General features: G+C 48.6%; 1 protein-coding gene across 1 annotated transcript in view; it reads left to right on the forward strand.

The window, feature by feature from the left end:
• Positions 1-27,919, forward strand: part of LOC135239212 (mediator of RNA polymerase II transcription subunit 13-like) — an 86,075-nt gene that overhangs the window by 39,501 nt on the left and 18,655 nt on the right. Inside the window, exons 3-13 of the mRNA XM_064307733.1 lie at positions 10,287-10,371; positions 11,551-11,634; positions 21,145-21,290; positions 22,213-22,407; positions 23,143-23,307; positions 23,546-23,708; positions 24,033-24,143; positions 25,913-26,539; positions 26,735-26,966; positions 27,369-27,447; positions 27,565-27,689. Coding sequence (XP_064163803.1) covers positions 10,287-10,371; positions 11,551-11,634; positions 21,145-21,290; positions 22,213-22,407; positions 23,143-23,307; positions 23,546-23,708; positions 24,033-24,143; positions 25,913-26,539; positions 26,735-26,966; positions 27,369-27,447; positions 27,565-27,689 — 2,012 coding nt within the window. The remainder of the gene's footprint in view (positions 1-10,286; positions 10,372-11,550; positions 11,635-21,144; positions 21,291-22,212; positions 22,408-23,142; positions 23,308-23,545; positions 23,709-24,032; positions 24,144-25,912; positions 26,540-26,734; positions 26,967-27,368; positions 27,448-27,564; positions 27,690-27,919) is intronic.

Raw genomic sequence — 27,919 nt, forward strand, 5'->3', positions numbered from 1 at the left:
ACCCGCTCAGGCAAACTGTCAAACTGTAGCCTGCAATTATCGTGTGAGGCTTTCCCCTCGAGCTCTGCAGCGAGCTACCTGTTAGCTCTCCGGGGCGCGCGGCGGTGTGCTTTTGCTACGTTGATTATTGTGTTAGCGATCATCGTTTCTGAAGGATGAACAGGTGTGAAACCTCGTCTCGTTAGCCGGAACAGCGCAGTGTGAAATCGGTTCGGTTTCTAATGCTGAAGGTTACCTGCCTTTGTTGTGTGGTTTGCGAAAAAGTAAATGACATTTTTTGGAGGCAGAAAATGTCACGGTGTAGTTTCCCGAACTCGTGACCATAGACCTCTTCATTATTATGATCGGCTGAGTTTCCCGAACTCATGACCATAGAGGCCTTCATTACTTACAGATCTGTGCTTTTTTTTTTTCAGTCATCCGGAAATTCACCTGGAACTCTTATCTCAGCTCGTACTGCTGAACTCAGCTGTGGAACTCATTCTTGATGATCAGGTTTAGTGTTTCCTAGGAGCTGTGAACTTTGACCCCTTTCAGTGCTCCTGAATGAGCGCAACTCATGAATCTCACTAAATTTTATGTTGGTTATGACATAACTTCCTGTTTCTGACAGGAAGGCATCTAGATTCCCGGGTGGGGGTGTGGGGGGAGTGGGGGTTGTGTTGCATGCGTTTACTTATACACTTTCTCCAGCCAAGCGGTACAAAACAGACTGAAAACATTCACCCCAGAGAACTTTATTGCATTCCCCCCACCCCCTGCCCCCCACTCACACCCGTAATACCCTCTTTCAGTCCACCAGAATGGAGATTTGGCCCAACCTCTGAGCTCTGGGCGCTATGCATACATGTCTTGTCCATGAGATGTATGTGTCTCATCCTTTGTGTCCTTATCGCAGGATCATTAATAAACATGTGATTCGCCCAGACGAGACTAATCTGTGCCTGTCGTCAGCTGCAGACAGAGACTGTGCGTGCACACACACGCACGCGCACACACGCACACACACACACACACACATTTTATAATTCTTAACTCTTAATTCTTAAGTTCAACAAACATGAATTAATTCAGTAAAAATAAAGCAAGAGAGGAAATTGCAACTGCCTGCCAACAACTCCTCCTTCTCACACACACACACACGCACGCACACACGCACGCTCACACACACACACATATATGCACACACACACATACACGCACTGAGGCTGTAGTTAAGCAGGGTCTCCCCCTGTTTAAGTGAAAGGCAGCCTTTGTGTACAGCTGGGGCTGGTGTGGGCTCCCCCTGGTGGTGGCAGGGAGCTGGTGCAGGGCTGGGCAGAGGGTGGGAGACGCGACCCAGTTCTATCAGAGCTTGTTTGTGTTGGGACCAAGCAGCAGCTGAGTGGCTGTGTGGAGAGGGGGCAGGGCTTATGAAATAAACATGTTTACAGCATCACCGTGACCAAAGCCATCACATCATGCTCACATAATAGGCACACATGCTCTCTCTCTCTCTCACACGCCCCTGCTCCTTCTTACCTCTGTATCTGTATCTCTCATGTGTATCCAAAGACTGAAAACTTCAGTGCCGAATTGAAAGAACAGTGTAATTCCCTCCCTCTGTCCTTCCCTCCATCCCTCCCTCTATTCATCCATCCCTCCCTTTATCCCTCTGTTCCTCCTTCCCTCCCCCCATCTCTCCCTCTCTCTATATCACTCCATTCTTCCCTCCCACTCTTCCTTCTTGATCCGTCTGTCCCTCCCTCCCTCTATCCCTCTGTCCTTCCCTCCCTCTCTATCCCTCCATCCCCCCTCCCTCTCTCTGTTCTCCATCCCTCCCTCTCTTTGTCCCTCCCTTCGGAAAATCAATCTCTGTCAATCACAGAGAAGCTGCTGAGATGTTCGTTCAGCATCCATCTGTTCTGCTCCGGTGCCCGGGAAGCTAAGCAGAACCATGGCCCAATCGTATTCCAGCACCCAGAACCATGGCCCAATCGTATTCCAGCACCCAGAACCATGGCCCAATCGTATTCCAGCACCCAGAACCATGGCCCAATCGTATTCCAGCACCCAGAACCACGGCCCAATTGCGTGCCAGCACCCAGAACCACAGCTCAATTGTGTCCCAATGACCAGAACCACCGCCCAATTGCATTCCAGTGCCCAGAATCATGGCCCAATCATGTTCCAGCACCCAGAACCATGGCCCAATTGCGTTTCCTTGCCTTGAACCACGGGCCAATCGCGTTTCAGCGCCCTGTCGCGCAGTGCTGATGCAGTTACAGAAGGCAGAAGTTATTGGGGACACTACTCTGAATGGTCAGTAGGGGGCGATTCTCAGACACACTCTCCCACCCACCTGCACTCCTACTTTTTAACGCTTTATAAAGAAGTCCCCCTTTTGAAAACCGTGTGGTCAAAAATGTGTGACATTGCATAACAAGGTTTTCATCCCGTTCTTGCGGTTGAGTTCAAAGCTGTTCATCAGAAATGTGTGACATTTTTCTGTGACTTCTCGCTGTCTTGTCTCTGTCACTATGGTGTCTGTCCTGGGTTTTTCACAGTAAAACTGAGCTCTAATTTTGGATCAGTCCCCAGATGACCCTGAGCGGGGTGTGCAGCTGATGCTTGTGTGCACGGTGTGCACCGGGTCAAATTTGGAACCCAAGCAGCGCTGGGACCCCTGTCCCTCCAACTGCTCATGAGCGCCTCCTCTGGTTAGTGGGGTATGCGCAGTCTGTCTGCTTAAGCTGTCATGGCTGCATTGTGCTGTTGACACGAAGAGCGGAAAATATGTGACAAACTGCAGAAATTTTTGAAAAAAATGCGCATGCTGGCCCTTCCCACCCAAATTGTCAACGAGTGTTTCAGCAGTGAGATGGACCTATAGTTCTGATTGGGATATTCAGATAAGGGTGACTGGGGGGTGGGGGTGGGGGGGGGGATCCATGAACTCTACAAATGTGCCGACAAAATGATTTTACAGCAGAGCTGTGAGAGGACTCAGTTATGTATTTGTTTTCAGCCCTGCTCGCTATTTTTTTTATGCGTGGACTTACGTGCGTAATTTTACTACGGTTGGATTTGAATTGCAGCTGTGCTTCGCTGGCTCTCGCATTATTAGCGCTTAGGTAGCTCATATATTATTTACGCTGTTGAGCTCTGCTTCTGCTGCAGTGCCGGAGAGAGACGCCCTGCTCGCCCTCGCTGGAAGGCTCCTGCTACAGGACGTTCAGAGCGGCTTCTCCCGCCTTCAGAGGACTGTTTACACGGTCACTTCCTACCTGGAAGTCTGGCCCGATTTTAAGGCGTTTCACAAACCCGCATTAACATTTCCCTGTTATGAGAGACATGGTTTATGCTGCAATATATTGTAAATATATGGATATAATAAAAAAAAATATTACATGTTTTATCTTTAAAAATAAAGAGTCACGATATCTAAATGCTTCAGTATTTTTGTATATTTTACTATACATATACTGCAATGTTCTGTTGTATATTGGTGATGTCTTTCACCTACATATATTTTCAATGTGTTCCACTTGTATATGGAAATACTAGTAGGTTTTTCATTTTTAATAAGAAGCTTGCAATAATAAGCTTCATTTATGAAACAGCTTTCCTAAATGTTGCTTTCCAGATAAAGAGAGTGGTATATGAACTGGTCCTGTCTTGCAATAGTTTATAATGAACTCCTCCTGTCTCACTGTAGTTTATAATGAACTTCTCCTATCTCACTGTAGTTTATAATGAACTCCTCCTGTCTCACTGTAGTTTATAATGAACTTCTCCTGTCTCACTGTAGTTTATAATGAACTCCTCCTGTCTCACTGTAGTTTATAATGAACTCCTCCTGTCTCACTGTAGTTTATAATGAACTCCTCCTGTCTCACTGTAGTTTATAATGAACTCCTCCTGTCTCACTGTAGTTTATAATGAACTCCTCCTGTCTCACTGTAGTTTATAATGAACTCCTCCTGTCTCACTGTAGTTTATAATGAACTCCTCCTGTCTCACTGTAGTTTATAAGTAAGTCCTCCTGTCTCGTTGTAGTTTATAATGAACTCCTCCTGTCCCACTGTAGTTTATAACGAACTCCTCCTGTCTCACTGTAGTTTATAATGAACTCCTCCTGTCCCGCTGTAGTTTATAAGTAAGTCCTCCTGTCTCGTTGTAGTTTATAATGAACTCCTCCTGTCTCACTGTAGTTTATAACGAACTCCTCCTGTCTCACTGTAGTTTATAATGAACTCCTCCTGTCTCACTGTAGTTTATAATGAACTCCTCCTGTCTCACTGTAGTTTATAAGTAAGTCCTCCTGTCTCGTTGTAGTTTATAACGAACTTCTCCTGTCCCGCTGTAGTTTATAATGAACTCCTCCTGTCCCGCTGTAGTTTATAAGTAAGTCCTCCTGTCTCGTTGTAGTTTATAACGAACTTCTCCTGTCCCGCTGTAGTTTATAATGAACTCCTCCTGTCTCACTGTAGTTTATAATGAACTCCTCCTGTCTCACTGTAGTTTATAATGAACTCCTCCTGTCTCACTGTAGTTTATAATGAACTCCTCCTGTCTCACTGTAGTTTATAATGAACTTCTCCCTGTTCCTGTAGTTTATAATGAACTCCTCCTGTCTCACTGTAGTTTATAATGAACTCCTCCTGTCTCACTGTAGTTTATAATGAACTTCTCCTGTCTCACTGTAGTTTATAATGAACTCCTCCTGTCTCACTGTAGTTTATAATGAACTTCTCCTGTCTCACTGTAGTTTATAATGAACTCCTCCTGTCTCACTGTAGTTTATAATGAACTCCTCCTGTCTCACTGTAGTTTATAATGAACTCCTCCTGTCTCACTGTAGTTTATAATGAACTTCTCCTGTCTCACTGTAGTTTATAATGAACTCCTGTCTCACTGTAGTTTATAATGAACTCCTCCTGTCTCGTTGTAGTTTATAACGAACTTCTCCTGTCCCGCTGTAGTTTATAATGAACTTCTCCTGTCTCACTGTAGTTTATAATGAACTCCTGTCTCACTGTAGTTTATAATGAACTCCTCCTGTCTCACTGTAGTTTATAATGAACTCCTGTCTCACTGTAGTTTATAATGAACTCCTCCTGTCTCACTGTAGTTTATAATGAACTCCTCCTGTCTCACTGTAGTTTATAATGAACTCCTCCTGTCTCACTGTAGTTTATAATGAACTCCTCCTGTCTCACTGTAGTTTATAATGAACTCCTCCTGTCTCACTGTAGTTTATAACGAACTCCTCCTGTCTCACTGTAGTTTATAACGAACTCCTCCTGTCTCACTGTAGTTTATAACGAACTCCTCCTGTCTCACTGTAGTTTATAACGAACTCCTCCTGTCTCACTGTAGTTTATAATGAACTCCTCCTGTCTCACTGTAGTTTATAATGAACTCCTCCTGTCTCACTGTAGTTTATAATGAACTCCTCCTGTCTCACTGTAGTTTATAATGAACTCCTCCTGTCTCACTGTAGTTTATAATGAACTCCTCCTGTCTCACTGTAGTTTATAAGTAAGTCCTCCTGTCTCGTTGTAGTTTATAATGAACTCCTCCTGTCTCACTGTAGTTTATAACGAACTCCTCCTGTCTCACTGTAGTTTATAATGAACTCCTCCTGTCTCACTGTAGTTTATAATGAACTTCTCCTGTCTCACTGTAGTTTATAACAAACTCCTCCTGTCTCACTGTAGTTTATAATGAACTTCTCCTGTCTCACTGTAGTTTATAATGAACTTCTCCTGTCTCACTGTAGTTTATAAGTAAGTCCTCCCGTCTCGTTGTAGTTTATGACGGTGTCTCGGATGCTTTATTCCAGAGCGTTTTAGCGCTTGTAAGGTTTGACGTAAGGCTGGCTGGCTTGGGCCGGGTCCCAGGTGGTTTCCCGGGATCAGTCCGTTTGCGTTGGTCTGTGTCGGATGAGCCCGCGAGCTCCTGCCGTAAAAGCGTTTTCACCGAACCGGACGAGCCGGGGCGCGCCGCCGCGGGGCCGACCGCTTCGAGGAGAGCTTTGCGCCGCGCGCAGTAAACCGCCTGAGCAATCCAATACACGCGGCGGAACACGCTTTTTGTACATTTATACGAACAGGTGGTTGGAAAACCCCTTGGGGGGGCTTACAGGTTGACCACCTCGGACGAACAAGCAAGCACATTCGCTCAAAAAGTTCATGAAAGAACACCTTATTGTTTAAATTGAATCATTGCTAAAAATAAATGATGCAAAACAAAAGTGCCGTTTAATGAAAGGTCGTGAATAAAAAACAAAACAAACTGTTAAATGAGTTGCGAATCAAGGAGCAGGGAAAAACAAACGCTGTTGCACAAGATTCACTAAAGAAAAATACAAAGACAAGAAACTCAGAAGTATCAGAACTCAGAACTTATTCCTTAATGCCCGACCTCTGTTTTAACTGAACACTTTCCAGGTGTGGTCTGAAAAAGAAAAATGGACGTGTAGATTATTTGTTTGTTGGAATGTGCAGAGTGAGTTGTTGTTTTCTCCCTGTGCAAACACGTAGACTCACGTTACGTTAACGTTACTTGTACGTTAGCTGTGAAACTAATTTTCTCCTGATGGCAATGCATGAAATTGGAAATTCTGACTCTCTATTTCTCGTATTAGGCAGGTGGATGCAGTTATGTATCTCCAATGCTCTCAGTTCCTTTGGATATCAGCCTTTGCTAAATTTAATGTAATGTAATTTAATTTGATCTGAATGCTTCCTGGCCCTGGATTTGCTCCAAATCGTGATGCAATGGGTGGCAGTATAATGGGTAGGGAACTGGTCTTGTCACCTAAAGGTCCCAGGTTCGATTCCCAGGTAGGACACTGCCATTGTACCCTTGAGCAAGGTGCTTAACCTCCATTGCTTTAGTATATATCCAGCTGTATAAATGGATGCAATGTAAATGCTATGTGATAATGTTGTGTTGGTAGCACTGGATAAGAGTGTCTGCCAAATGCCTGTAATGTAATGCAATAGCTGCAAAACATCCACCTGAAAATTTGCAAATGATTTTCATTTGAATGGATAGAAGCAGGCGTAGTCAGGGATTCTGTGTCTGTCTCTCTCTTGTGATGTCAGCCTGGCAGGTACATGCGATGTGCTCGGTTTGAAAATGATCTTAACGCTTTTCTGAAACAAAGAGACTGGCTGTCGCTCCAGCCAATCATGGAAAAGGAAGAGGGGCGTTCAGTTTCTTAAGCAGGCAAAAAATAATGAAGCGTTTTCTGAGAACATTCCCTGCGGGTGTAGGATAGGGTATGTATGGAGGTTGTAGGATAGAGGATGGGGGTGTAGGTTTGATGTGAGGGTGTGAGTTAGAGGATGGGGGTCTAGGTTAGGTGTGAGGGTGTACGTTAGAGGATGAGGTGTAGGTTAGGAGGTGGGGTATAGCTTAGAGAGTGGGGGCATAGCTTAGAGAATTTGCCGTGTAGGTTAGAGAGTGGGGAAGTAGGTTAGGGAGTGAGGATGTAGGTTAGAGAGCGGGGTCATAGATTAGGGTGGGAGGGTGTAGGTTTGAGAGTGAGGGCGTAAGTTAGGGTGGGAGGATGTAGGTTAGAGAGTGAGGGCATAGGTTAGGGAGTGAGGGTGTAGGTTATGGCAGGAGGATGTAGGTTGGTGAGTGGGGGCATATGTTAGGGTGGGAGGATGTAGGTTAGAGAGTGAGGCACAGGTTAGGGAGTGAGGGTGTAGGTTATGGCAGGAGGATGTAGGTTGGTGAGTGGGGGCATATGTTAGGGTGGGAGGGTGTAGGTTAGAGAGTGAGGGCATGGGTTAGGGAGTGAGGGTGTAGGTTATGGCAGGAGGATGTAGGTTGGAGAGTGGGGGCATAGGTTAGGGTGGGAGGGTGTAGGTTAGAGAGTGAGGGCATAGGTTAGGGAGTGAGGATGTAGGTTAGAGAGCGGGGTCATAGATTAGGGTGGGAAGGTGTAGGTTAGAGAGTGAGGGCATAGGTTAGGGAGTAAGGGTGTAGGTTATGGCAGGAGGGTGTAGGTTAGAGAGTGAGGGCGTAGGTTAGGGAGTGAGGGTGTAGGTTAGAGAGTGGGGGCATAGGTTAGGGAGTGAGGGTGTAGGTTATGGCAGGAGGGTGTAGGTTAGAGAGTGAGGGCGTAGGTTGGGGAGTGAGGGTGTAGGTTAGAGAGTGGGGCATAGGTTAGGGAGTGAGGGTGTAGGTTAGAGAGTGGGGGCATAGGTTAGGGAGTGAGGGTGTAGGTTATGGCAGGAGGGTGTAGGTTAGAGAGTGAGGGCGTAGGTTGGGGAGTGAGGGTGTAGGTTATGGCAGGAGGGTGTAGGTTAGAGAGTGAGGGTGTAGGTTAGAGAGTGCGGGGCTCATGTAGTGGATAGTGGGTGGGGGCGGGGTGGGTGATGAAGTGGAGGTGGGTGGGTGGTAGACCCCGTAGATGAAGACCTGCAGGACGGAGAGCAGAAGAGGGGGATCGAGGAGAAGGCGGGAGAGCTAATGAGCTGGATTTTTCCTGAGACTTGGCATTCCGCTCATGGAGCTCGTCTTCCCTGTAGAATATCTGGCTGGAGCTGAGCTTCCTGTCTGAGCCCCAGAGCTGGCAAGAGCACAAGGAGGGGGGGGCGGAGAGAGGGGGGGCTCGGAGCAGGAGGAGGGGAGGACAGGAAGGGAAAGTGATGGAGGGTTGGGTGGGTGGGGGTAGGGGTGCGGGTGGGGTGGGGGGGGGTGGAGGAGTTGGATGTTGGGGGAACTGTGTTCTTACAGCCAGTGTTGCCATGGTTACAGGGGAATTCTGGCGAGTAAGGAAATTTCATTCACTCTCTGCGTGAAAAAAAAACATCAACAGAAAAAGAACATAACTGAAATCCTGCCCCCCCACCCCCCCACCCCCCCTCAGGCTGTCAGCCCCTCCCCCATCCCAAGTCCCTTTCACTGCATTGCCTTAGAGTAGATACATAGAACACCCACCTACAGTCATTCTCAGCCCCCCCCCCCCACCCCCAGGTGCTGAAAGAGAACAAAGGATACAGAGGTTTGAGCATTGGTAATATTGTAAAAACACTGAGTCTGTACTCACACACACTCATGCACACAAACACACACACATGCACACACACAAATACATGTAGACAGACAGACACACTCACACATGCAGACAGACAGACAGACAGACACACTCACACATGCAGACAGACACACACACACAGTCACACACACCCACAGGCGCACACACAAGCACACACATGCAGACAGACAGACACACACACAGGCACACACACAAGCACACACATGCAGACACACACACAGTCACACACACACACAAACACACATGCAGACAGACAGACTCACACATGCAGACAGACAGACACACACACAGGCACACACATGCAGACACACACAGTCACACACACACACAAACACACGCATGCAGACAGACAGACACACACACTCACACATGCAGACAGACAGACACACACTCAGGCACACACACACACACACACACATGCAGACAGGCAGGTTGTGTGATTGCACAGCAGTTCAGACCACCTGCTGGAAGCGTACGCAGATCGGGATGATGTCATTGGCCCCCCTGCCCCTCCCTCGCTGTGTCAGATTTGATCTTATTGGCTACCTAACTGACTGAATACTGCCCATTTCCTCCTTTTTTCTGTTAGAGAGATCCCTTTAAATGTGTGTGTGTGTGTATGCATGCATGTGTGTGTGAATGAGTGAAAGAGAGAGTGAGTATGTGTGTGTGAAAGGAACTGTATGTACGTGTGTGTGTGTGTGTGTTAAAGAGAGTGTGAGTGTGCCGATTTATAAGGATGCTCATTTAAGCTGTGTAGAGGTGTGTGTGTGTGTGTGTGTGTGTGTGTGTGTGTGTGTGTGTGTGTGCAAGCGAGCAAGCGAGGGCGACTCACCTCTGCTCCAGGGGGGATTAGCACTGACACGCTCAGAACAGACTAGCAGGGAATCTGAACCCAAGGCTCATTTAAGACCATGAGTAGCTGGGTAATGTAGTTTTAGTGCTGTGGATGAGTCTGCAGCCCTACTGGGACTTGGGGGGGGGCTTTGTTTGGGTGGAATGCCCTCACACGAAAAAAGTGCTGCACAAACTGTCTTGTGTTTGTGTGTGTGTGCATGAGTGTGTATCAACACAAGTGTGTATGTATGTGGTCTGACTAACAGTGTTATATGCGAGTGTGCGGACTGTATGGGCTTGCATACTATAATAAATCCTGATATGTATTGAACCTTAACTGTTTCTTAACCTTTAACCTTTAATGTCCTTCCTCTGCTTGTGCTTCCAGTTGAGGATGAAGGTCTGTGGGAGAACGGGCTGTCCTACGAATGCCGGACCCTTCTGTTCAAAGCCATCCACAACCTGCTGGAGAGGTACGTCTCTCGCAACTACACCTCCCATGAGCCACTGGGAACCTTTTATGACATCACAAACTTTGCCCCACCCCCACCATCGCATGAAACACATGGTGAAATACGTGAAGTACGGTTTTACCTCAGTGCTTTGAGTTACTTAAGCTTTGTAAACATTAGCGACCCCTTTGTTTGGTGCATTGCCGGTTTGTGTACCTCGTTCTAATGTGCTTCAGTGGCGTCACCCTGGGAACTGAACCCAAGGCCTACTGGCGTACCAGCAGATTAGACCTAAAAGGGCAATACCAGAGGGCTTGGAGCAGGAAAGCAAGGCCCTAGAGAGCCCAAGCTATTTAAGGGCTCTGTAAAGTGCCTGACCTTTAGATCAGCGACTATTTGAGGACCAAAGGGTGTGGAGTTCTTTCAGAGGGACCCTTCGGCTCACACTAATGAAAACGTTTGGGACTCAGTCCCCATTTCACGTTTTTCAATCGGCAAGCGAGGCTACGAATTCTGGCCTCCGTAATTACGCTGATGTGTGTTCAGATTTTCCTTCCGTTTCCTTTTGACCGTGAACTTAAAAGGCACGTCTCATTTATATTTAGAATTTTGATTAACAGATTTGCTGAACAGTAGTTAAACAGAATGAGCATGTTTGAATTAGAATTTGGGTCCAAGACTAATTCATTTTTCTTTTTTGTATGGACTCTTTATTGTGGCTGGATATGACCTTTCACAAAAAAGCCGCTTGTAAAAGATGTCAAAGTCTTCCCCTTCACAGAAGACTCCATCCTTATTGTCTCTGAAGCATTTAAATAAGAAAATAGAGGACCTTCACTTTCGAACAGAGTCTGATGTTGCCTTGAAATTCCTGCTCGAAATTAACAATAAGCCAGTCCCCTTAATTATGGAATCTTGAGCAAGATTGTGTTTGACTGAATTTATGGGATTTAATTTCAAATTGGTTAGCATAAATTAAAAACTCAAAAGAGGGACGATGTGAAGAGGGAGAGTGCGTGGGTATGGGTGTGCATATCCCAAACCCATAAGCATTAGTTGGATTTTCCGTTTAATTCGATCGATGATAAACCAGTGCGTTTTCATATGGCGAACCCCATAAGCATATTTTATTATTGTTTGTAGAGTTAAATGAGCTTTAACGAGCTTTAACGGTGGTGACAGAGCTGCCCCTCCCTGCAGGTGCCTGATGGAGAAGGACTTTGTGCGAATCGGCAGGTGGTTTGTCAAGCCGTACGAGGAGGAGGAGAAGCCGCTCAACGCCAGGTGAGAGAGAGAGAGCCTCCTGCTCCTTCTGGAGGAGCGGGGAAGGAGATTTATTCTACGATTACCCTCCTCTCCCCGTCCCCTGCCCGGGGTCAGTATGCGTGTGCTGAAGGTCAGGGATACTTACTGAGTTTCAACTAATTGCTGGGTTTTGTCATGGAATGCAAAGTCATTTGATTGGTTCTGTTATATTTCTGGCTCCACCTGTGAGGCCTCGCAGTCCCCAGTTCTGTATGCAGATGCACCTCTGTATGGAGTTCTGTATGTAGATGCAGCTCTGTGATGGAGTTCTGTATGCAGATGCAGTTCTGTGATGCTGTGCTGTATGTAGATGCAGCTCTGTGATGCAGTTCTGTATGCAGATGCAGCTCTGTATGCAGATGCAGTTCTGTGATGGAGTTCTGTATGCAGATGCAGTTTTGTATTCAGATTCAGCTCTGTATGCAGGTGCAGCTCTGTGATGCAGTTCTGTATGTAGATGCAGTTCTGTATGCAGATCCAGCTCTGTGATGCAGTTCTGTATGCTGATGCAGCTCTGTATGCAGATGCAGTTCTGTATGTAGATGCAGTTCTGTATGTAGATGCAGCTCTGTGATGCAGTTCTATATGTAGATGCACTTCTGTATGCAGATCCGGCTCTGTGATGCAGTTCTGTATGCAGATGCAGCTCTGTATGCAAATGCAGTTCTGTGATGCAGTTCTGTATGTAGATGCAGTTCTATATGCAGATGCAGTTCTGTATGCAGATTCAGTTTTGTACACAGATGCAGCTCTGTATGCAGATGCAGTTCTGTGATGCAGTTCTGTATGTAGATGCAGTTCTATATGCAGACGCAGTTCTGCATGCAGATTCAGTTTTGTACACAGATGCAGCTCTGTATGCAGATGCATTTCTGTGATGCAGTTCTGTATGTAGATGCAGTTCTGTATGCAGATCCAGCTCTGTGATGCAGTTCTATATGCAGATGCAGTTCTGTATGCAGATTCAGTTTTGTACACAGATGCAGCTCTGTATGCAGATGCAGTTCTGTGATGCAGTTCTGTATGTAGATGCAGTTCTGTATGCAGATCCAGCTCTGTGATGCAGTTCTATATGCAGATGCAGTTCTGTATGCAGATTCAGTTTTGTACACAGATGCAGCTCTGCATGCAGATGCAGTTCTGTGATGCAGGTGCAGTTCTGTATTCAGATGCTGCGTTGTCGTGATGTGCTGCAGAACTTTGCAAAGGCAGCTGTGTGACCGGCGTGCAGTCAGTCGTATCGCTGCCACGGTGACGTCATGCGGTGACCATGGAGGGCGTCGACCAGAGAGAATGTTTGTTGAATGTATAGCTGAAGTGTGGAAGGAAAAAGTAGCCAATCAGCTCCCCGACTTTGCCCCATGAAACCCATTACCTAGTTGGTCAATAGTAAAAACATTTTTAAAAAGGGAGAGGACCTGTTTTTTTAGCCATGGGACTAGATGGCTTCAGGGTGTGGTTTTTTTTTGTTTGAAAAAATACACCGAAGGGATTTGGTTGTGAATGCAGTAGTGTTCAGAGTAGTTTATTCTGCTGAGTGTCACCCCCCAGTTGGGAGAAATCGGAGTTTATCTATTATAGATGTTGGTGCGCCAAGCCCTGTCAACACGGCAGCCTGCCCTCTATGGTAACGCACTCTTTTGTTTCTGTAAATATCCCTCCGGTTGTGTTCTGGGGTTATCAGAGGTAATTGACTTTTTTTTTTTACTGCAGTTTGCAGTCTCTCTTCAATATTGTATGGCGTTCATGAATATTGAACAGAGGAGTATACTTACTGAGACGTCTCCGATTTTATTTATCATCTTTAATGTTATCGAAGGCTGGAAAATTGAAGACAGTTTAGAATTCTACAAGTGAGCGGAGGCCTTGGCACTGTATGAATTCAAAATGTATGTCCAAAAATCTGTATTTTGCTCAATACAATTTGAAATTGTATCCATGAAAGTGTTTAAGTAATATTTTATGATTATCTTGTGATGCATACTTTTGCATATTTTAAAATATATTCCTTTATTGTCTTTCATGCTTTGTAGTATATTGTGAGTGTCTTTGTAGAAGGCAGTTTGTCCATATACTAAGGAGGGAGGAAGAAAGAGAGGGATAGGGGGGAGGGAGAGAGGGAGATGGGGAGGGGAGAGAGGGAAAGAGAGAGGAAGAGGGAGAGGGACACAGGAGGAAGAAAGGGAGAGAGAGGGGAGAGAGGGAGAGTTGAGAAAGCAGGGGAGAGTGATGGGGGGGTCATTTCGGCATGATCTGGCAGAAGTGCCAAACTGCAGGGAAGAAGAGAGTAGGAAAGAGAGAGGGCGTGGAGGAGGGAATGAGGGAGGAGGAGGACAGCTGGAGGAAGGAGAGGAGGCGCAGATATCAGATTGCTGGAGTCAGCGATGAGCCTGGAGGTGGTGGGGATTGTGGGACAGTGGGGGACCTGGGCATTCCATGCTTCTGTTGTTCGAGGGGCAGTCCGGGGGTCAGAAAATTGGATCCCACCCAAAACGAAAGGAGGCAAGACCTCTACCCCCCGTCGGAGTGGAGGGAATGTGGGGGCTGTAGCTCGGGGTGGGGGGGCTCCCAGAGCACCGTGGTTTAGCGGGACCCATGCTGGGAGGGGGGGCGGCGGGGGGGGATTAGACCACCTGATTCCTCTCCAGTTTGACAGCTTTGTCTGCAGAGTCTGTCAGTCTCCCCTCCTGCTGAGTCCACCACTGAGCAGCAGAGAGAATTACTGAACAGCACCTGAGGAGAGAGAAGGAGACACACACTCTCACACACACACACTCACACACGCGCACACACACTGAATACACACTCACACTCACACCACACACACACACTGAACTCTCTTTCTCACACACACACACACTGAATACACATACACACACACACACACCAAACACACACACACTGAATAGACACACAGACACACACACTGAATACACACACACACTCACACATGCACACACACACTGTACACACACACACACTCACACACACACACACACACACACACACACTGAATACACACTCACACACACACTCACACCACACACACACTGAATACACACACACACACTGAACTCACACACACACACAGAACTCTCTTTCTCACACACACACACTGAATACACATACACACACACACACACACACACTGAATAGACACACAGACACACACACTGAATACACACATATCACACACACTGAAAACACACACACACACACTGTACACACACACACATACACTGAACACAAAACACACACAGTAACATATGCCTTGTGTGTGTGGGACACTGTGTTGGTGTGGGATTGCATCAGACTTGGGGAGAGAGAGTGTGTTGGATAGGAGGGGTGAGTGGAGGGAGTTTGTGAATTAAGCATCACAGAGATAGCTGAACCATGGTGGAGGTGTGGACTAGTGCAATGGCTTCCCAAAAACCACAGTGCGCACACACACACACGCACACCCTGAACACACACTCGTGCACACACGCACTCACTCTCACACACTCACTCTCACACTCACACACACACATACACACACACACACACACACTGAACATACACTCACACACACACTCTCACACACACTTACTCTCACACTCACACACACTCACACTCACGCACACACACACACTGAACATACACTCACACACTGAACACACACACACACACACACACTTGTACGTTTGTCTGAGTATCCGCTCTTTTCTGAGTAAGCCTCTTTGACTTCAGCACCTTTGTCGGTCAGGTAGGACAGACAAACGGCGCTGAGATCTTCGCCATCTCCGTGGCAACGCACGCTGGGCGTCGGGCTTCCTCGCAAGGTCAACCGTACCTCAGGAAAGAGGAGCATTTTTAGAACGCTATGTGGCGTCTGTGGGCAGCATGCTAATGGCCTCTCGCCATGCGCGCACTGTATCGCGCTGACAGTTCTGGCTTTGTGTTTGGCCACGCCCATCTTTCCTCCCATTGGCCTGTTTGCTGTCAGCAGCGCTGGCCTGGGGTAGGAGGTACTCCACTCTGGAAGCTCCGCCTACATCTGTATGGACAGGTAGGGGGTGGAGACAGGAGACCAGTCGTGTGGAGACGATTACAGTCCTGTGGGCATTTATGAGCACGTTAAACGTTTTGGGTTAAAATTGACTTTGGTAGTCGCAATACTATATATATGAGCATTTTGCACAAACACACATAAGTGCGCACACACACACATCTATAAAAAATAAAAGACTTTATACCGTTTACTAGTATCCTATGACATTTGCATAAATTACTCATTAATTTGAAGAGCACAGCAGGCAGAAGTGGAATAAACAGAGACGCCCGTGTTTTTGGGAGGAGGTGGCCATACGTGTGGAGTATTTTCTTTGTTTGGATATGTATTGGATAGGGGTACAGCTTTTCTGAAGCAGGGGACTGTGGAATAGGAGCACACTGCAGCTGTAACCTTGAGGAAGGTACGTTTATCAGAGGTTACATCGGGTAAAAGCACGAAGTTAAGCACCTTACTCGAGTGTACAGCAGCATTGCTCCACGTTGGGATTTGAACCCGCAACCTCTGTTACGACACACACCCACACACGCACACCCACACCCATACACACACACACACACACCCATACACACACACCTTTCACTTTGGGCTTCTTCTCACAAATGGCTCAATGGGGGGAGAGGGAGACTGGTCCCCCCCCCAATTCTAATATCTGGACCAGGGTGATTGGGATTTCCCAGCGGCCAGCGGCTAATGCCCGGTCGTATGCAGTGCTAACAGCAGCGGCTAGCGCCCGGTCGTATGCAGTGCTAATAGCAGCGGCTAGCGCCCGGTTGTATGCAGTGCTAACAGCAGCGGCTAGCGCCCAGTCGTACGCAGTGCTAACAGCAGTGGCTAGCGCCCGGTCGTATGCAGTGCTAATAGCAGCGGCTAGCGCCCAGTCGTACGCAACGCTAACAGCAGTGGCTAGCGCCCGGTCGTACGCAGTGCTAATAGCAGCGGCTAGTGCCCGGTCGTACGCAGTGCTAACAGCAGAGCTAGTGCCCGGTCGTATGCAGTGCTAATAGCAGCGGTTAGCGCCCGGTCGTATGCAGTGCTAATAGCAGTGGCTAGCGCCCGGTCCTATGCAGTGCTAACAGCAGTGGCTAGCGCCCGGTCCTATGCAGTGCTAACAACAGCGGCTAGCGCCCGGTCCTATGCAGTGCTAACTGCAGAGCTAGTGCCCGGTCGTATGCAGTGCTAATAGCAGCGGCTAGCGCCCAGTCGTATACAGTGCTAATAGCAGCGGCTAGCGCCCGGTCCTATGCAGTGCTAATAGCAGCGGCTAGCGCCCGGTCGTATACAGTGCTAATAGCAGCGGCTAGCGCCCAGTCGTATACAGTGCTAATAGCAGTGGCTAGCGCCCGGTCCTATGCAGTGCTAACAGCAGCGGCTAGCGCCCGGTCCTATGCAGTGCTAATAGCAGCGGCTAGCGCCCAGTCGTATACAGTGCTAACAGCAGCGGCTAGCGCCCGGTCCTATGCAGTGCTAACAGCAGCGGCTAGCGCCCGGTCCTATGCAGTGCTAATAGCAGCGGCTAGCGCCCAGTCGTATACAGTGCTAACAGCAGCGGCTAGCGCCCGGTCCTATGCAGTGCTAATAGCAGCGGCTAGCGCCCAGTCGTATACAGTGCTAATAGCAGCGGCTAGCGCCCAGTCGTATACAGTGCTAATAGCAGTGGCTAGCGCCCGGTCCTATGCAGTGCTAACAGCAGCGGGGCGGCCGCGGTCGCCCCAGGCCGGGTCAGCGGGCGCATACGGGCTGCGGGGTGGTGGGGGCAGAAAGGAGTCCGGCAGAACGGAACGGTGGCGTGGGGACCGCTCGGCGGCGGCGGCGGCTGATTGATTTGGGGATGAGAGCGCTCGTTGGCCGTGCCCGGAAGCAGCCCATTAAACAGCGCTGTGATCTGAGCGCTAAGTGTGCAGGAATCTGAGAGCGTGCGCCGCTGAATTATTCACCACCTTCTCTCTCTCTCCCTCTCTCTCTCTCTCTCTTCCCTCTTTATCTGTTTGTCCTTCTCACTTTCTCCCACTTTTTCTTTCCAGCTTCCTCTTTCTCGCTTTCTCCCTTGTCACCTCATTTCTCTCTCTCTTTTCCTTCTCTTTCTCATTCACTCTTTTGCTTCCTCTCTCTCTCACTCAAATTCAAACTGCTTTATTGACATGACAAAATTAGCATTGCTACAGCATGGCAAGGAACATGTGAACCATCAGACGACCAACAGTAGTAACAGAATAAAATCACTCTCTCTGGCTCATTCTCTCCCGACCCTCTCTCTCTCTCTCTCTGTCTCTCTGTATCTCTCTCTCTGGCTCATGCTTTCTCCCCCCCCCTCCCGTGCTCGCCGGTCCCATAGGCCCCCAGCCCCCCCCCACCCATTGTTTTATTAATACGCAGCTCATACTCTGTGGCCTGTGAGACTCTCACCGCCCTCAGCATGAGACGCCTGTCACAGGCAGCGAGTAAGACCTCATCCTCCCTGTTTTCATAAAATGCCTGCCAACCCTCAGTCCAAGTACCAAAAAAAGGTTTCATTTTTAAAAAAACATTTTTGATGTAATAAAATGTGTAATTTTCATGTTTTCTGCGGGGATATTGCCTATGTTGTGTCACCCTCTGTCCAAAGACTTTTGAGGTTATACACATTTGTCGTTGGATTGGTTATTATCGCGTTTGTCACTAGGTTGATAATAGCTTTCGATATGTGTTCATTCACAGTGGGGATAACTATATGCTAACCGGTACAGTGCAACATTGTGCTTAAGTGTGCAATATTATTTCTCTCTTTTTTTTTTTTTTTCCCAGAGACAAGTAGTCATGAAGCCCTCTTAAAATAATTCTGTAAGGACCTCTTATAATTACGAGTCTTGAGCCAGCCTGCTCTCCTCAGAAATATATTTTTCTTTTCTTTTTTTTCCAGATTTTTTGCGGGGGTCTTGGAAGTGTCACAGAGGCGTCAGACGGAGCGTGCGATTAAATAATTTTATTTTCGGATTCACGCCTTTCCCCGTTTAAAATGGGTTGAGTTAAAAAAAGTGAGCTTCACTGTCCAGTTTGAATCCTGGTTTCAAATGAACACTTGATAGCAGTTAATTTAATTTCACTTCAGTGAAACAGCGAGAGCAAAGCAGAGGCACTGTGGACAAAATTGAGAGGCCTTCCTTCAACCACAGAGAAAAGCGTCCTGCACGTTCTCGGAAAGATCTGTGAACTTACAACTGCGCAATTCCAAAGGGTGACGAGGCACAGCCATCTCCCAGCTGTGCAGTACAGCGGTTAGAGAACTGGGACAGACCATGTGTGACTTACACCCTCAGTGTGTAGAACTGAGTATGATTTACACCCTCAGTGTGTAGAACTGTGTGTGACTTACACCCTCAGTGTGTAGAACTGAGTATGATTTACACCCTCAGTGTGTAGAACTGTGTGTGATTTACACCCTCAGTGTGTAGAACTGAGTATGATTTACACCCTCAGTGTGTAGAACTGAGTATGATTTACACCCTCAGTGTGTAGAACGGTGTGAGTTACACCCTCAGTGTGTAGAACTGAGTATGATTTACACCCTCAGTGTGTAGAACTGAGTGTGATTTACACCCTCAGTGTGTAGAACTGTGTGTGATTTACACCCTCAGTGTGTAGAACTGAGTATGATTTACACCCTCAGTGTGTAGAACTGTGTGTGATTTACACCCTCAGTGTGTAGAACTGTGTGTGATTTACACCCTCAGTATGTAGAACTGAGTATGATTTACACCCTCAGTGTGTAGAACGGTGTGAGTTACACCCTCAGTGTGTAGAACTGAGTGTGATTTACACCCTCAGTGTGTAGAACGGTGTGAGTTACACCCTCAGTGTGTAGAACGGTGTGAGTTACACCCTCAGTGTGTAGAACTGAGTGTGATTTACACCATCAGTGTGTAGAACTGTGTGACTTACACCCTCAGTGTGTAGAATGGTGTGTGATTTACACACTCAGTGTGTAGAACTGTGTGACTTACACCCTCAGTGTGTAGAATGGTGTGTGATTTACACACTCAGTGTGTAGAACTGTGTGTGATTTACACCTTCAGTGTGTAAAACTGCGATTTACACACTCAGTATGCAGAACTGTGTGTGCTATACACACTCATTTTGTAGGACTGTGTGTGATTTACGCACTCAGTGTGTAGAACTGTGTGGATAATTAGACAGTTAGCAGGTCACAGTGAAGCTGCAGCAGATTCCAGAATGTGCTTTTCTGTGCTACGAGGGCCAGGCTACTGAACTGTTCCCAGCATCCTCACTGTGGTAGGACACAAACCAGCCCCCACAATCCCCACAGCCCACTATTAATAACTCTAGTGTGTGTGTGTTTGCGTATGTGTGTAAGTGTGTGTCTGTGTGTTTGTGTGTGTGTGTGTGTGCAGTGAAGATGTTTGCTAGTGAAGATGTTTGCTAGCACTGCTGGCTGTTTAGGGTCTGAATAATTTACAAGCAGTGTCGTGCAGGCCGGCATCGTGCTGTGATCATTCAGAGGTCTATAGGACTACGCATGCACGGTGTGTGTGTGTGTGTGTGTGTGTGTCTGTGTCTGTCTGTGTCTGTCTGTGTGTGCGTGGCACTTCTGAAAATCTCACCCATTTGGAATTTTTGTATGTGAGTTGATGAACTTAAAAAAAAAAGATTATTGCTCCATTTGTCGTGTGTGGAGCTCCCTCTAGTGAACACTGAAAGAATAAGCCGTCCAGAATGAGTTAAAGAAGGAAACACGTTGCTGAATGGCTCGTTCTGTTAAGTCTAGTCCAGTGTACGGATGGGCCCCAAAGTCTGGTATCTCTAAAGTCTGTGGTCCAGTGTGTGGATGGGCCCCACAGTCTGGTATCTCTAAAGTCTGTGGTCCAGTGTGTGGATGGGCCCCACAGTCTGGTATCTCTAAAGTCTGTGGTCCAGTGTGTGGATGGGCCCCACAGTCTGGTATCTCTAAAGTCTGTGGTCCAGTGTGTGGATGGGCCCCACAGTCTGGTATCTCTAAAGTCTGTGGTCCAGTGTGTGGATGGGCCCCACAGTCTGGTATCTCTAAAGTCTGTGGTCCAGTGTGTGGATGGGCCCCACAGTCTGGTATCTGTTAGGGCTCTGTTCCAGTGTGTGGATGAGCCCCTGCAGTCTAGTATTGAATCTGGACTGGACCTGAAAAGTGATGCACAGCTGGCTTTAGCGCTGCCCAGAGTGACTGGAGGGTTTCAGTAGGCCGGGAATATAGCGTCTCATCACTCATTAACAACCCCAACTGACAGACTGGGTGCAGGCAGGTCCCCCTGGTGACCATGGAGTGCCTTCCTCTGACTCATGTCTGTGCAATCCTGACCTGTGAACTTCGGAGGATGAAGTCCGGTGTAAAATGAACTGATGAAGAGAAAGGTTTGTTAACATGATTTGTGTGTGTGTGTGTGTGTGCGTGCGTGCGTGTGTGTTTTCAGCGAGCACCTCTCCTGCGCGTTCACCTTCTTCCTGCACGGAGAGAGCAACGTGTGTGTGAGCGTGGAGATCGCCCGGCACCAGCCAGTCTACCGTGTGAGGGAGGGGCACCTCCTGCACGCCCAGATCTCCTCCAGCCCCCTGCAAGGTGAGCCCCAGTCCTGCTGAGGGTGTGTGTGTGTGTGTGTGTGTGTGTGACTGCGACTGCCTGCCTTTATCAGTCAGTCTGTGTGTGTGTGTGTGACTGGCTGTCTGTGTTAGTCAGTCTGTGTGTGTGTGTGTGTGTGTGTGACTGCGACTGCCTGCCTGCCTGCCTTTATCAGTCAGTCTGTGTGTGTGTGTGTGTGTGTGTGTGACTGTGACTGCCTGCCTTTATCAGTCAGCCTGTGTGTGTGTGTGTGTGTGTGTGTGTGTGACTGTGACTGCCTGCCTGTGTTAGTCAGTCTGTGTGTGTGTGTGTGTGTGTGTGTGACTGCGACTGCCTGCCTGCCTTTATCAGTCAGTCTGTGTGTGTGTGTGTGTGTGACTGGCTGTCTGTGTTAGTCAGTCTGTGTGTGTGTATGTGTGTGATTGCCTGCCTGTGTCAGTCAATCTTTGTTTGTGTATGTGTGTTACTGCCTGCCTGTATCAGTCAGTCTTTGTGTGTGTGTGTGTGTGTGTGTGTGTGACTGCCTGTCTATCTCTCTGTCTTCATCAAGTGATCCTGAGCTCTTAAGTACAGTATGACTGTCTGTCTGACTCTGCCTGTCTGTCTGACTGACTCTGTCTGTCTGTCTGATTCTGTCTGTCTGTCTGACTCTGTGTGTCTGTCTGACTAACTCTGTCTGTCTGATTCTGTCTGTCTGTCTGACTCTGTGTGTCTGACTCTGCCTGTCTGTCTGTCTGACTGACTCTGTGTGTCTGACTCTGCCTGTCTGTCTGTCTGTCTGACTCTGTGTGTCTGACTCTGCCTGTCTATCTCTCTGTCTTCATCAAGTGATCCTGAGCTCTTAAGTACAGTATGACTGTCTGTCTGATTCTGTCTGTCTGTCTGACTCTGTGTGTCTGACTCTGCCTGTGTGTGTGTGCAGTGGTCCTCAGCCCGTACGGGCTCTGTGGCACGCTGACGGGACAGGCCTATAAGATGTGCGAGCCGGCGGTCCGGAGGCTGATGGAGGAGTGGAGCCACTTCTACCCCGCGGTCCTCCGGCGGGGGGAGGGCGCGTGCGAAAACGCCGACCCCGCCTACGACCCCCACAGCCACGTGGCCGTCGAGGTCATCGTAGGTACGGAAAAAAAAAATCCTTAACACTCCAACAGCAGCAGCCGGGGATCGACTGGGGAGGCTCGCGCACAAAGAACCCTCGATCTGAAGACATTAATAACTCTCTAACAGGAGGAGGACGTTTTGCACTGCATGCTGGGAATTCTGTAGGGGGGGATTCAGGTGGGCAGTGAAACAGAAAAACAGGGATTTCCTTAAATCTCAGGGGGGTACAGAACTCAGTAACATCCCATCATTGACTCCCTTACCTCTGCCTGTATTGATCTGGGTTTGTTGGAAGCTCGGTCAATGAAGCCAAACGGTTGCTGTTGGAGGCACTGGAATAATCTTGTGAAGCGCTCCACCTTCACTGCAAAAAAGGCCGTCTTGACAAGTTTCACTCCTGTAATGAAATTTTAAATCTTATTTCTTTCTCTCGAGTAGATAATACTAGCTTGTTCTAAGTTATTTTTTGCTTGACCAGTGAAATTATCTTACCCCATTGGCAAATCTTGAAACGAGTCAAACTGTCTCACCTTGTTGGCAATCTTTTTGTCATATTTAACAAAAAAGTTATAGAACTAAGATTTTAAGTCTAAATATAAAACTAAAATGGTTAAGACTTTTTTTTTTTTGTTGCTGTGTTCAGCGTTGTGTGGGAGAGGAAGTGATGTCATTGATGTGTTGGGTGGGAAATGGCCCCCGGCCGAGGGGGTAACTGCGCTGAACGTCTTACTGTTCTCCATCCTGCTTCCAGGCGGTGTCCGGATGGTTTACCCAGCAGCCTTTGTGCTCATCGACCAGGGCGACCTGCTGGTGGAGCAGATCTCGCCCACCCTGGGCACGCAGGGGCCAATCAGGGACCCCTCCGGCTGCAGCGTACCGCTAACTCCGCCTACCTCCCCGGAGCAGCCCTGCTCAGGTACACGCTCCCACGCGTCCTTTACTGCGCACTGCGGAGTGTGTCTCAAGTGTGTCTTATTCGGTGATAACTCCTGATGTGGTAAAAACACATCAGTAGTTATCACCGAATAAGACACACTTGAATCAAACATCTGCCTCTATGTGAACAAATAAAATGAACCCAATATTCAACATTTCCGTCTGAGTCGTAAATGATCTCGCACATGCTCATTGTACTTTTTTTGTCATGTTGCTAGGCGACAGTGGCTTCCACACCTCAGTCTCCAGTGTCGTGGGACAGGACGGAGGCGGAGGCGCTGGCTCGGTTAGCCACAGCCCAAAGCATTCTGGGAGGACGCTGACCAATCAGGCGGTGCGTCAGGCATGGAAGGAGTGCTATCTGAACCAATCGCAGCACAGGTAAGCATCCATGGCCCTGCAACCACCTCTCTCACTTCCTGTCTTTTACAGCACATAGCACCAGCAGAAGGTAAAGTTGTGACGCACCATTACATTACATTACAGGCATTTAGCAGACATTTATCCAGTGCAACTTACACAACTTTTACACAGCATTTACATTGCATTTATACAGCTGGATATATACTGAAGCTATACAGGTTAGGTACCTCGCTCCAGGGTACAGCAGCAGTGTCCAATCTGGGTATTGAGCCTGTGACCTTTTGGTTACAAGACCAGTCCTACCTGATATACCACTCACCCCCCCCCAACCTTTGCCAACAGGTGCAGTTTACCCAGCTCTAGGACACCTGGAGATGAGATGCCAAACGAGGCGCCGGTCTGGGACTTCATCGACCCGGGCGAGAGGGCAGCCTGCCAGTGCTCCAGGTACAGGTACAGGTCGGCGGGCTGGCTCGTTCTCGGGGTCAGACAGGGAGCACGAGGGGGGCTGTGTCTCGTGGTTTTGACCGTGAGATCGATGACTCCCAAGTTTTTGTTGCCGTCGAAAAAAGACAGAAGAGTTAAATCCAGTCAAGCAGCTGAATTCAGACCTGACCGCGAGTCCCAAGTGTGAAAAATCAATCACCTCCCAACCTGCTCTGCCATTTTGTGTGCTTTTAATCAAAGAGGAGATCAAGAGCCCAGGGAACGTGTTAAGGACTACTTATAGAATTCTTTTGTAAACGAAAAAGGGCAATTCAGGAGACATCCTGAAAATTTTCTCCAGAGATTGGCTGCACCTTTGCTTATCTGTGATACTGCATCTGTGTGTTTCTGATTGATAAAGCTTGCTTTTCTGGCTAATGCTGAAAATGCAGACCACCTATAATAAATTAACTCATGCAATGCATTCTGATATTTTAAATAGCTTTTTCAATTTAATGGAATGCCCTAAATTTTGATCACATTTTTTTTCCAAATCGGAGCATGTATAACGGCCTAGAGTGCAGATAAAACACACCCATTCGTATCACCATAAGCTGTTATGTGCTTTAAAAAATTAAGTTATATCCAATATAACAAGTTGCTATATTGGAACTAGAGAGGTTGTCGCGTGCTGGCGGGCTTGTATGGAACTGGAGTGACGGTTGCCGGAATTTCACGTTGTAGCAGTTTCAATGTTGCAACTTACATTTAACAGGCACATAGCAGATTAGAAATCCACGGTGGTGATATTAATACATGTAAATCTCTTAGAACAAGACGTGTAACTCTCTTAGGCTTACGTTCACCACAGACCTTATTTTCGGCAGAAAACAAAGTCCCTATGGGGAAAATGCATTGAACATCGGATGAGGGAACTAATGGCTCAATATGTGAACTTACTTCCGGGTTTTAGGACAAACAAACACAATTACCGTGACGCAAAAATAAGACATTTCCGGTGCTTCCGCGCGGCTCATTTTGAACCTGTTTTGAACCTATTTTTTACAGTCTCTGTTTTGAACGAGAAAGATGAGCAGCACAGGCAGTTCTGTGGGTCAGAGATATCGTAGCTACTTTCTGACAGGGTTAATAGAGAGGATTCACATTCCGATTCACTCAAGCTCAGTAGGTGGCGATAATGCTCCGCAAAATGGTTAGCTTCAGTCAGTTAAACTGGGCTACTAACAATTAGGCTACACTACCAACCAACCGACGGGGATAATGAATCCAGCAGCGTGTGTTGTGTTTGGACGCGTGGATTGCATTTTAATTAAACAAAAAGGCCACTCGAGTTCGGTGTGTTTAACTTGGATATCAACTCGTGGCGAGCAGAAATACTACAGAAGCGTTCACCTAGCATTCCTCCTAATCGTAAGTAACTTCCTGCAATTAAATACGTAACGTTACAGTGAAACCTGATTTGGGACTACCTTTGTATGGCGGCTACCTGTCCATGATGGTTACTTTTGCGTAGCCTACGCTTTTCTTTACATGTTACATTTGAATCACGGTCACCGTGATTATGCAGAAAAGTTGAATTGGGAACAATTTGAAGGAAGTAAGTTTCTGTTTAGAAGGATGTGATTATGATGAGGACAAGCAAAAAATAAAATCCCTTGTCCCTTGACGTTTTCATGAATGCGGCCTTTGTCTTGTTCTGTGGTTTTGTGGCTGGGTCAGACCTCTGCACTGTGCGGTTAGCTGATTTATAGCTACTGTCCCCCCCCACCCCCCAGGTCAAAGCAGCAGAAACAGAGGCAGGGGCACACAGCGACCTCCGACCCCGAGCCCGGTGCCAACCCCGCCCCCGCGGCCCCATCCCTGCCCCCGCCCGCCCTCCCCAAGCACAAACCGGCCGAGAAGCCGGAGAAGCCTGACAAGCAGCCCAAGCGCACCGCCCTGACGGCCTTCCACCACCGGCCCCCGCCGGACCAGCAGGACGCCTGCCTGGAACAGGACCCCGCCGTGGGCCTGCCGGTGCCCGAGCCCCCCCTGGAGCCCCTGCCCCCCCACAAGTACCCCAAGCCCCTCCCCGTCGGCGGGAAGCCCCCCGAGGCCTTGCTGCACTCCCCGGCGTCGCCCCTGCCCCCCACCCTCAGCCCCCAGCCGCGGCTGCAGGAGGCGGAGCCGCTGGAGCCCCCCGCGTGCCTGGCCCCCTGCTCCGCGGAGGCGCTGATGGGCCATGCGGGGCCCGAGCTCAGCGACACGGCGCTGTACGCCGCCCCCCTGGCGCAGGAGCCCCGCCGGCGCTGGTGGGCCGGCTACAGGGTGCCCCGCGCGGACGGGGCGGAGTTTCAGGCCCCCGAGCTGCCCGGGGAACGAGCGGAGAGCAAGAGTGAGACTGAGGGGCTGGCACTGAAGAGGTGAGAGAATACAGTCAAATGCATACACATGCACACACACACACACACACACATGCACGCACGCACGCGCGCACACACACACACACACACACACACACACACACACACACACACACACACACACACACACACACGCACGCACACACACACACACACACTCGTTTCAGCGCCCTGAGCGTGTCCTTTCCCCCCCAGGCTCTTCGCTCAGACCCACAAGCGCTTCAAGGTTTCGGAGGAGAGGGTACGGGAGCACGTCCACGCCCTGGGCCTCCTGAGCCAGCCCGGCGTGGAGGGGCTGGAGGGGCTGGAGGGGCTGGGGGACCCCGGGGACGACCCCTACACCTTCAAGGACGAGGACGTGGAGTACAGCTTCCCCACCTCCAAACGCCTCAAGGGCCAGGAGAGGGACCTCGGGCGGAGGTCCAAGGTAACCGTAGCAACCGCACCCGCTCAGCGACGCGACCGTCGTCTTGGAACAAGGCGGGAAAAAACCGCTCAGATTTGGCGGAGATAGAGTCACTAGAGCCGTGCCTGAGTTCAAGCAACGCTTGTCCCGAACATTGCCTTGTTCAACTCAAACGCAAGACTTATTTCTGCAAAACAAGGGTAATTCTTATCGCTAAACTCGCCAAACTGAGTTTGTAAAGAAAGCGTTGCTCATCAATTGAATGCAGGCCCAGAACTATCGCTGTATGGAGAAGAGTAGTATATATACTGTATATATTAATTGAGCAAAATTCATGTATCATGCTTGTGTGGTGGATTTTTTAATGGAGGATTATGGGATAGATATTCGGTGGCTTGTTGTCAACCCCACCTCTGATTTTAGGGAGAAGACGTCACGGGCAACGGAGCAGTGCCTGATGGGAAAGACGCCATGTCCATCTTCAGTTCGGCGCCCAAATCTGGTGAGAAGCTGGAACTCCTGTGGAATTGGAACCCTTTTTTTTTTTAAAATGGGGTCCCTGGTCCTCCTTAAACCTCCCCTCGCCTCCGCTCACCTGCTCCTCGTTTACTCTCCGCAGACGATTCGTCGCAGGACGACGCGGCGGCCAAAGCCAACCCGCCGCTCACCAGGGAGAAGGACCTGGTGGTGCTCATCTCCGACCTGGAGAACATCTTCGACAACTCTGATGAGGACGAGCTGGGGGTGAGTGTTCTGGGCTGGGTAGGTTGTGTTAGTGTTCTGCTTGGGTTGTCTCGGGGTGGTTAGTGTTGTCGCGGGTGATGTCCGAGCTGGGGTTAGTGTCGGAGGTGAGTTCGGGCTGGGGGTGAGTGTTCTGGGCTGTGGGTGAGTGTTCTGGGCTGGGGGTTAGTGTTCTGGGCTGGGAGTGAGTGTTCTGGGCTGGGGGTTAGTGTTCTGGGCTGTGGGTGAGTGTT

Source organism: Anguilla rostrata, chromosome 14 (assembly GCF_018555375.3).
Source record: "Anguilla rostrata isolate EN2019 chromosome 14, ASM1855537v3, whole genome shotgun sequence".
In the NCBI taxonomy this organism is placed as follows: Eukaryota; Metazoa; Chordata; class Actinopteri; order Anguilliformes; family Anguillidae; genus Anguilla; species Anguilla rostrata.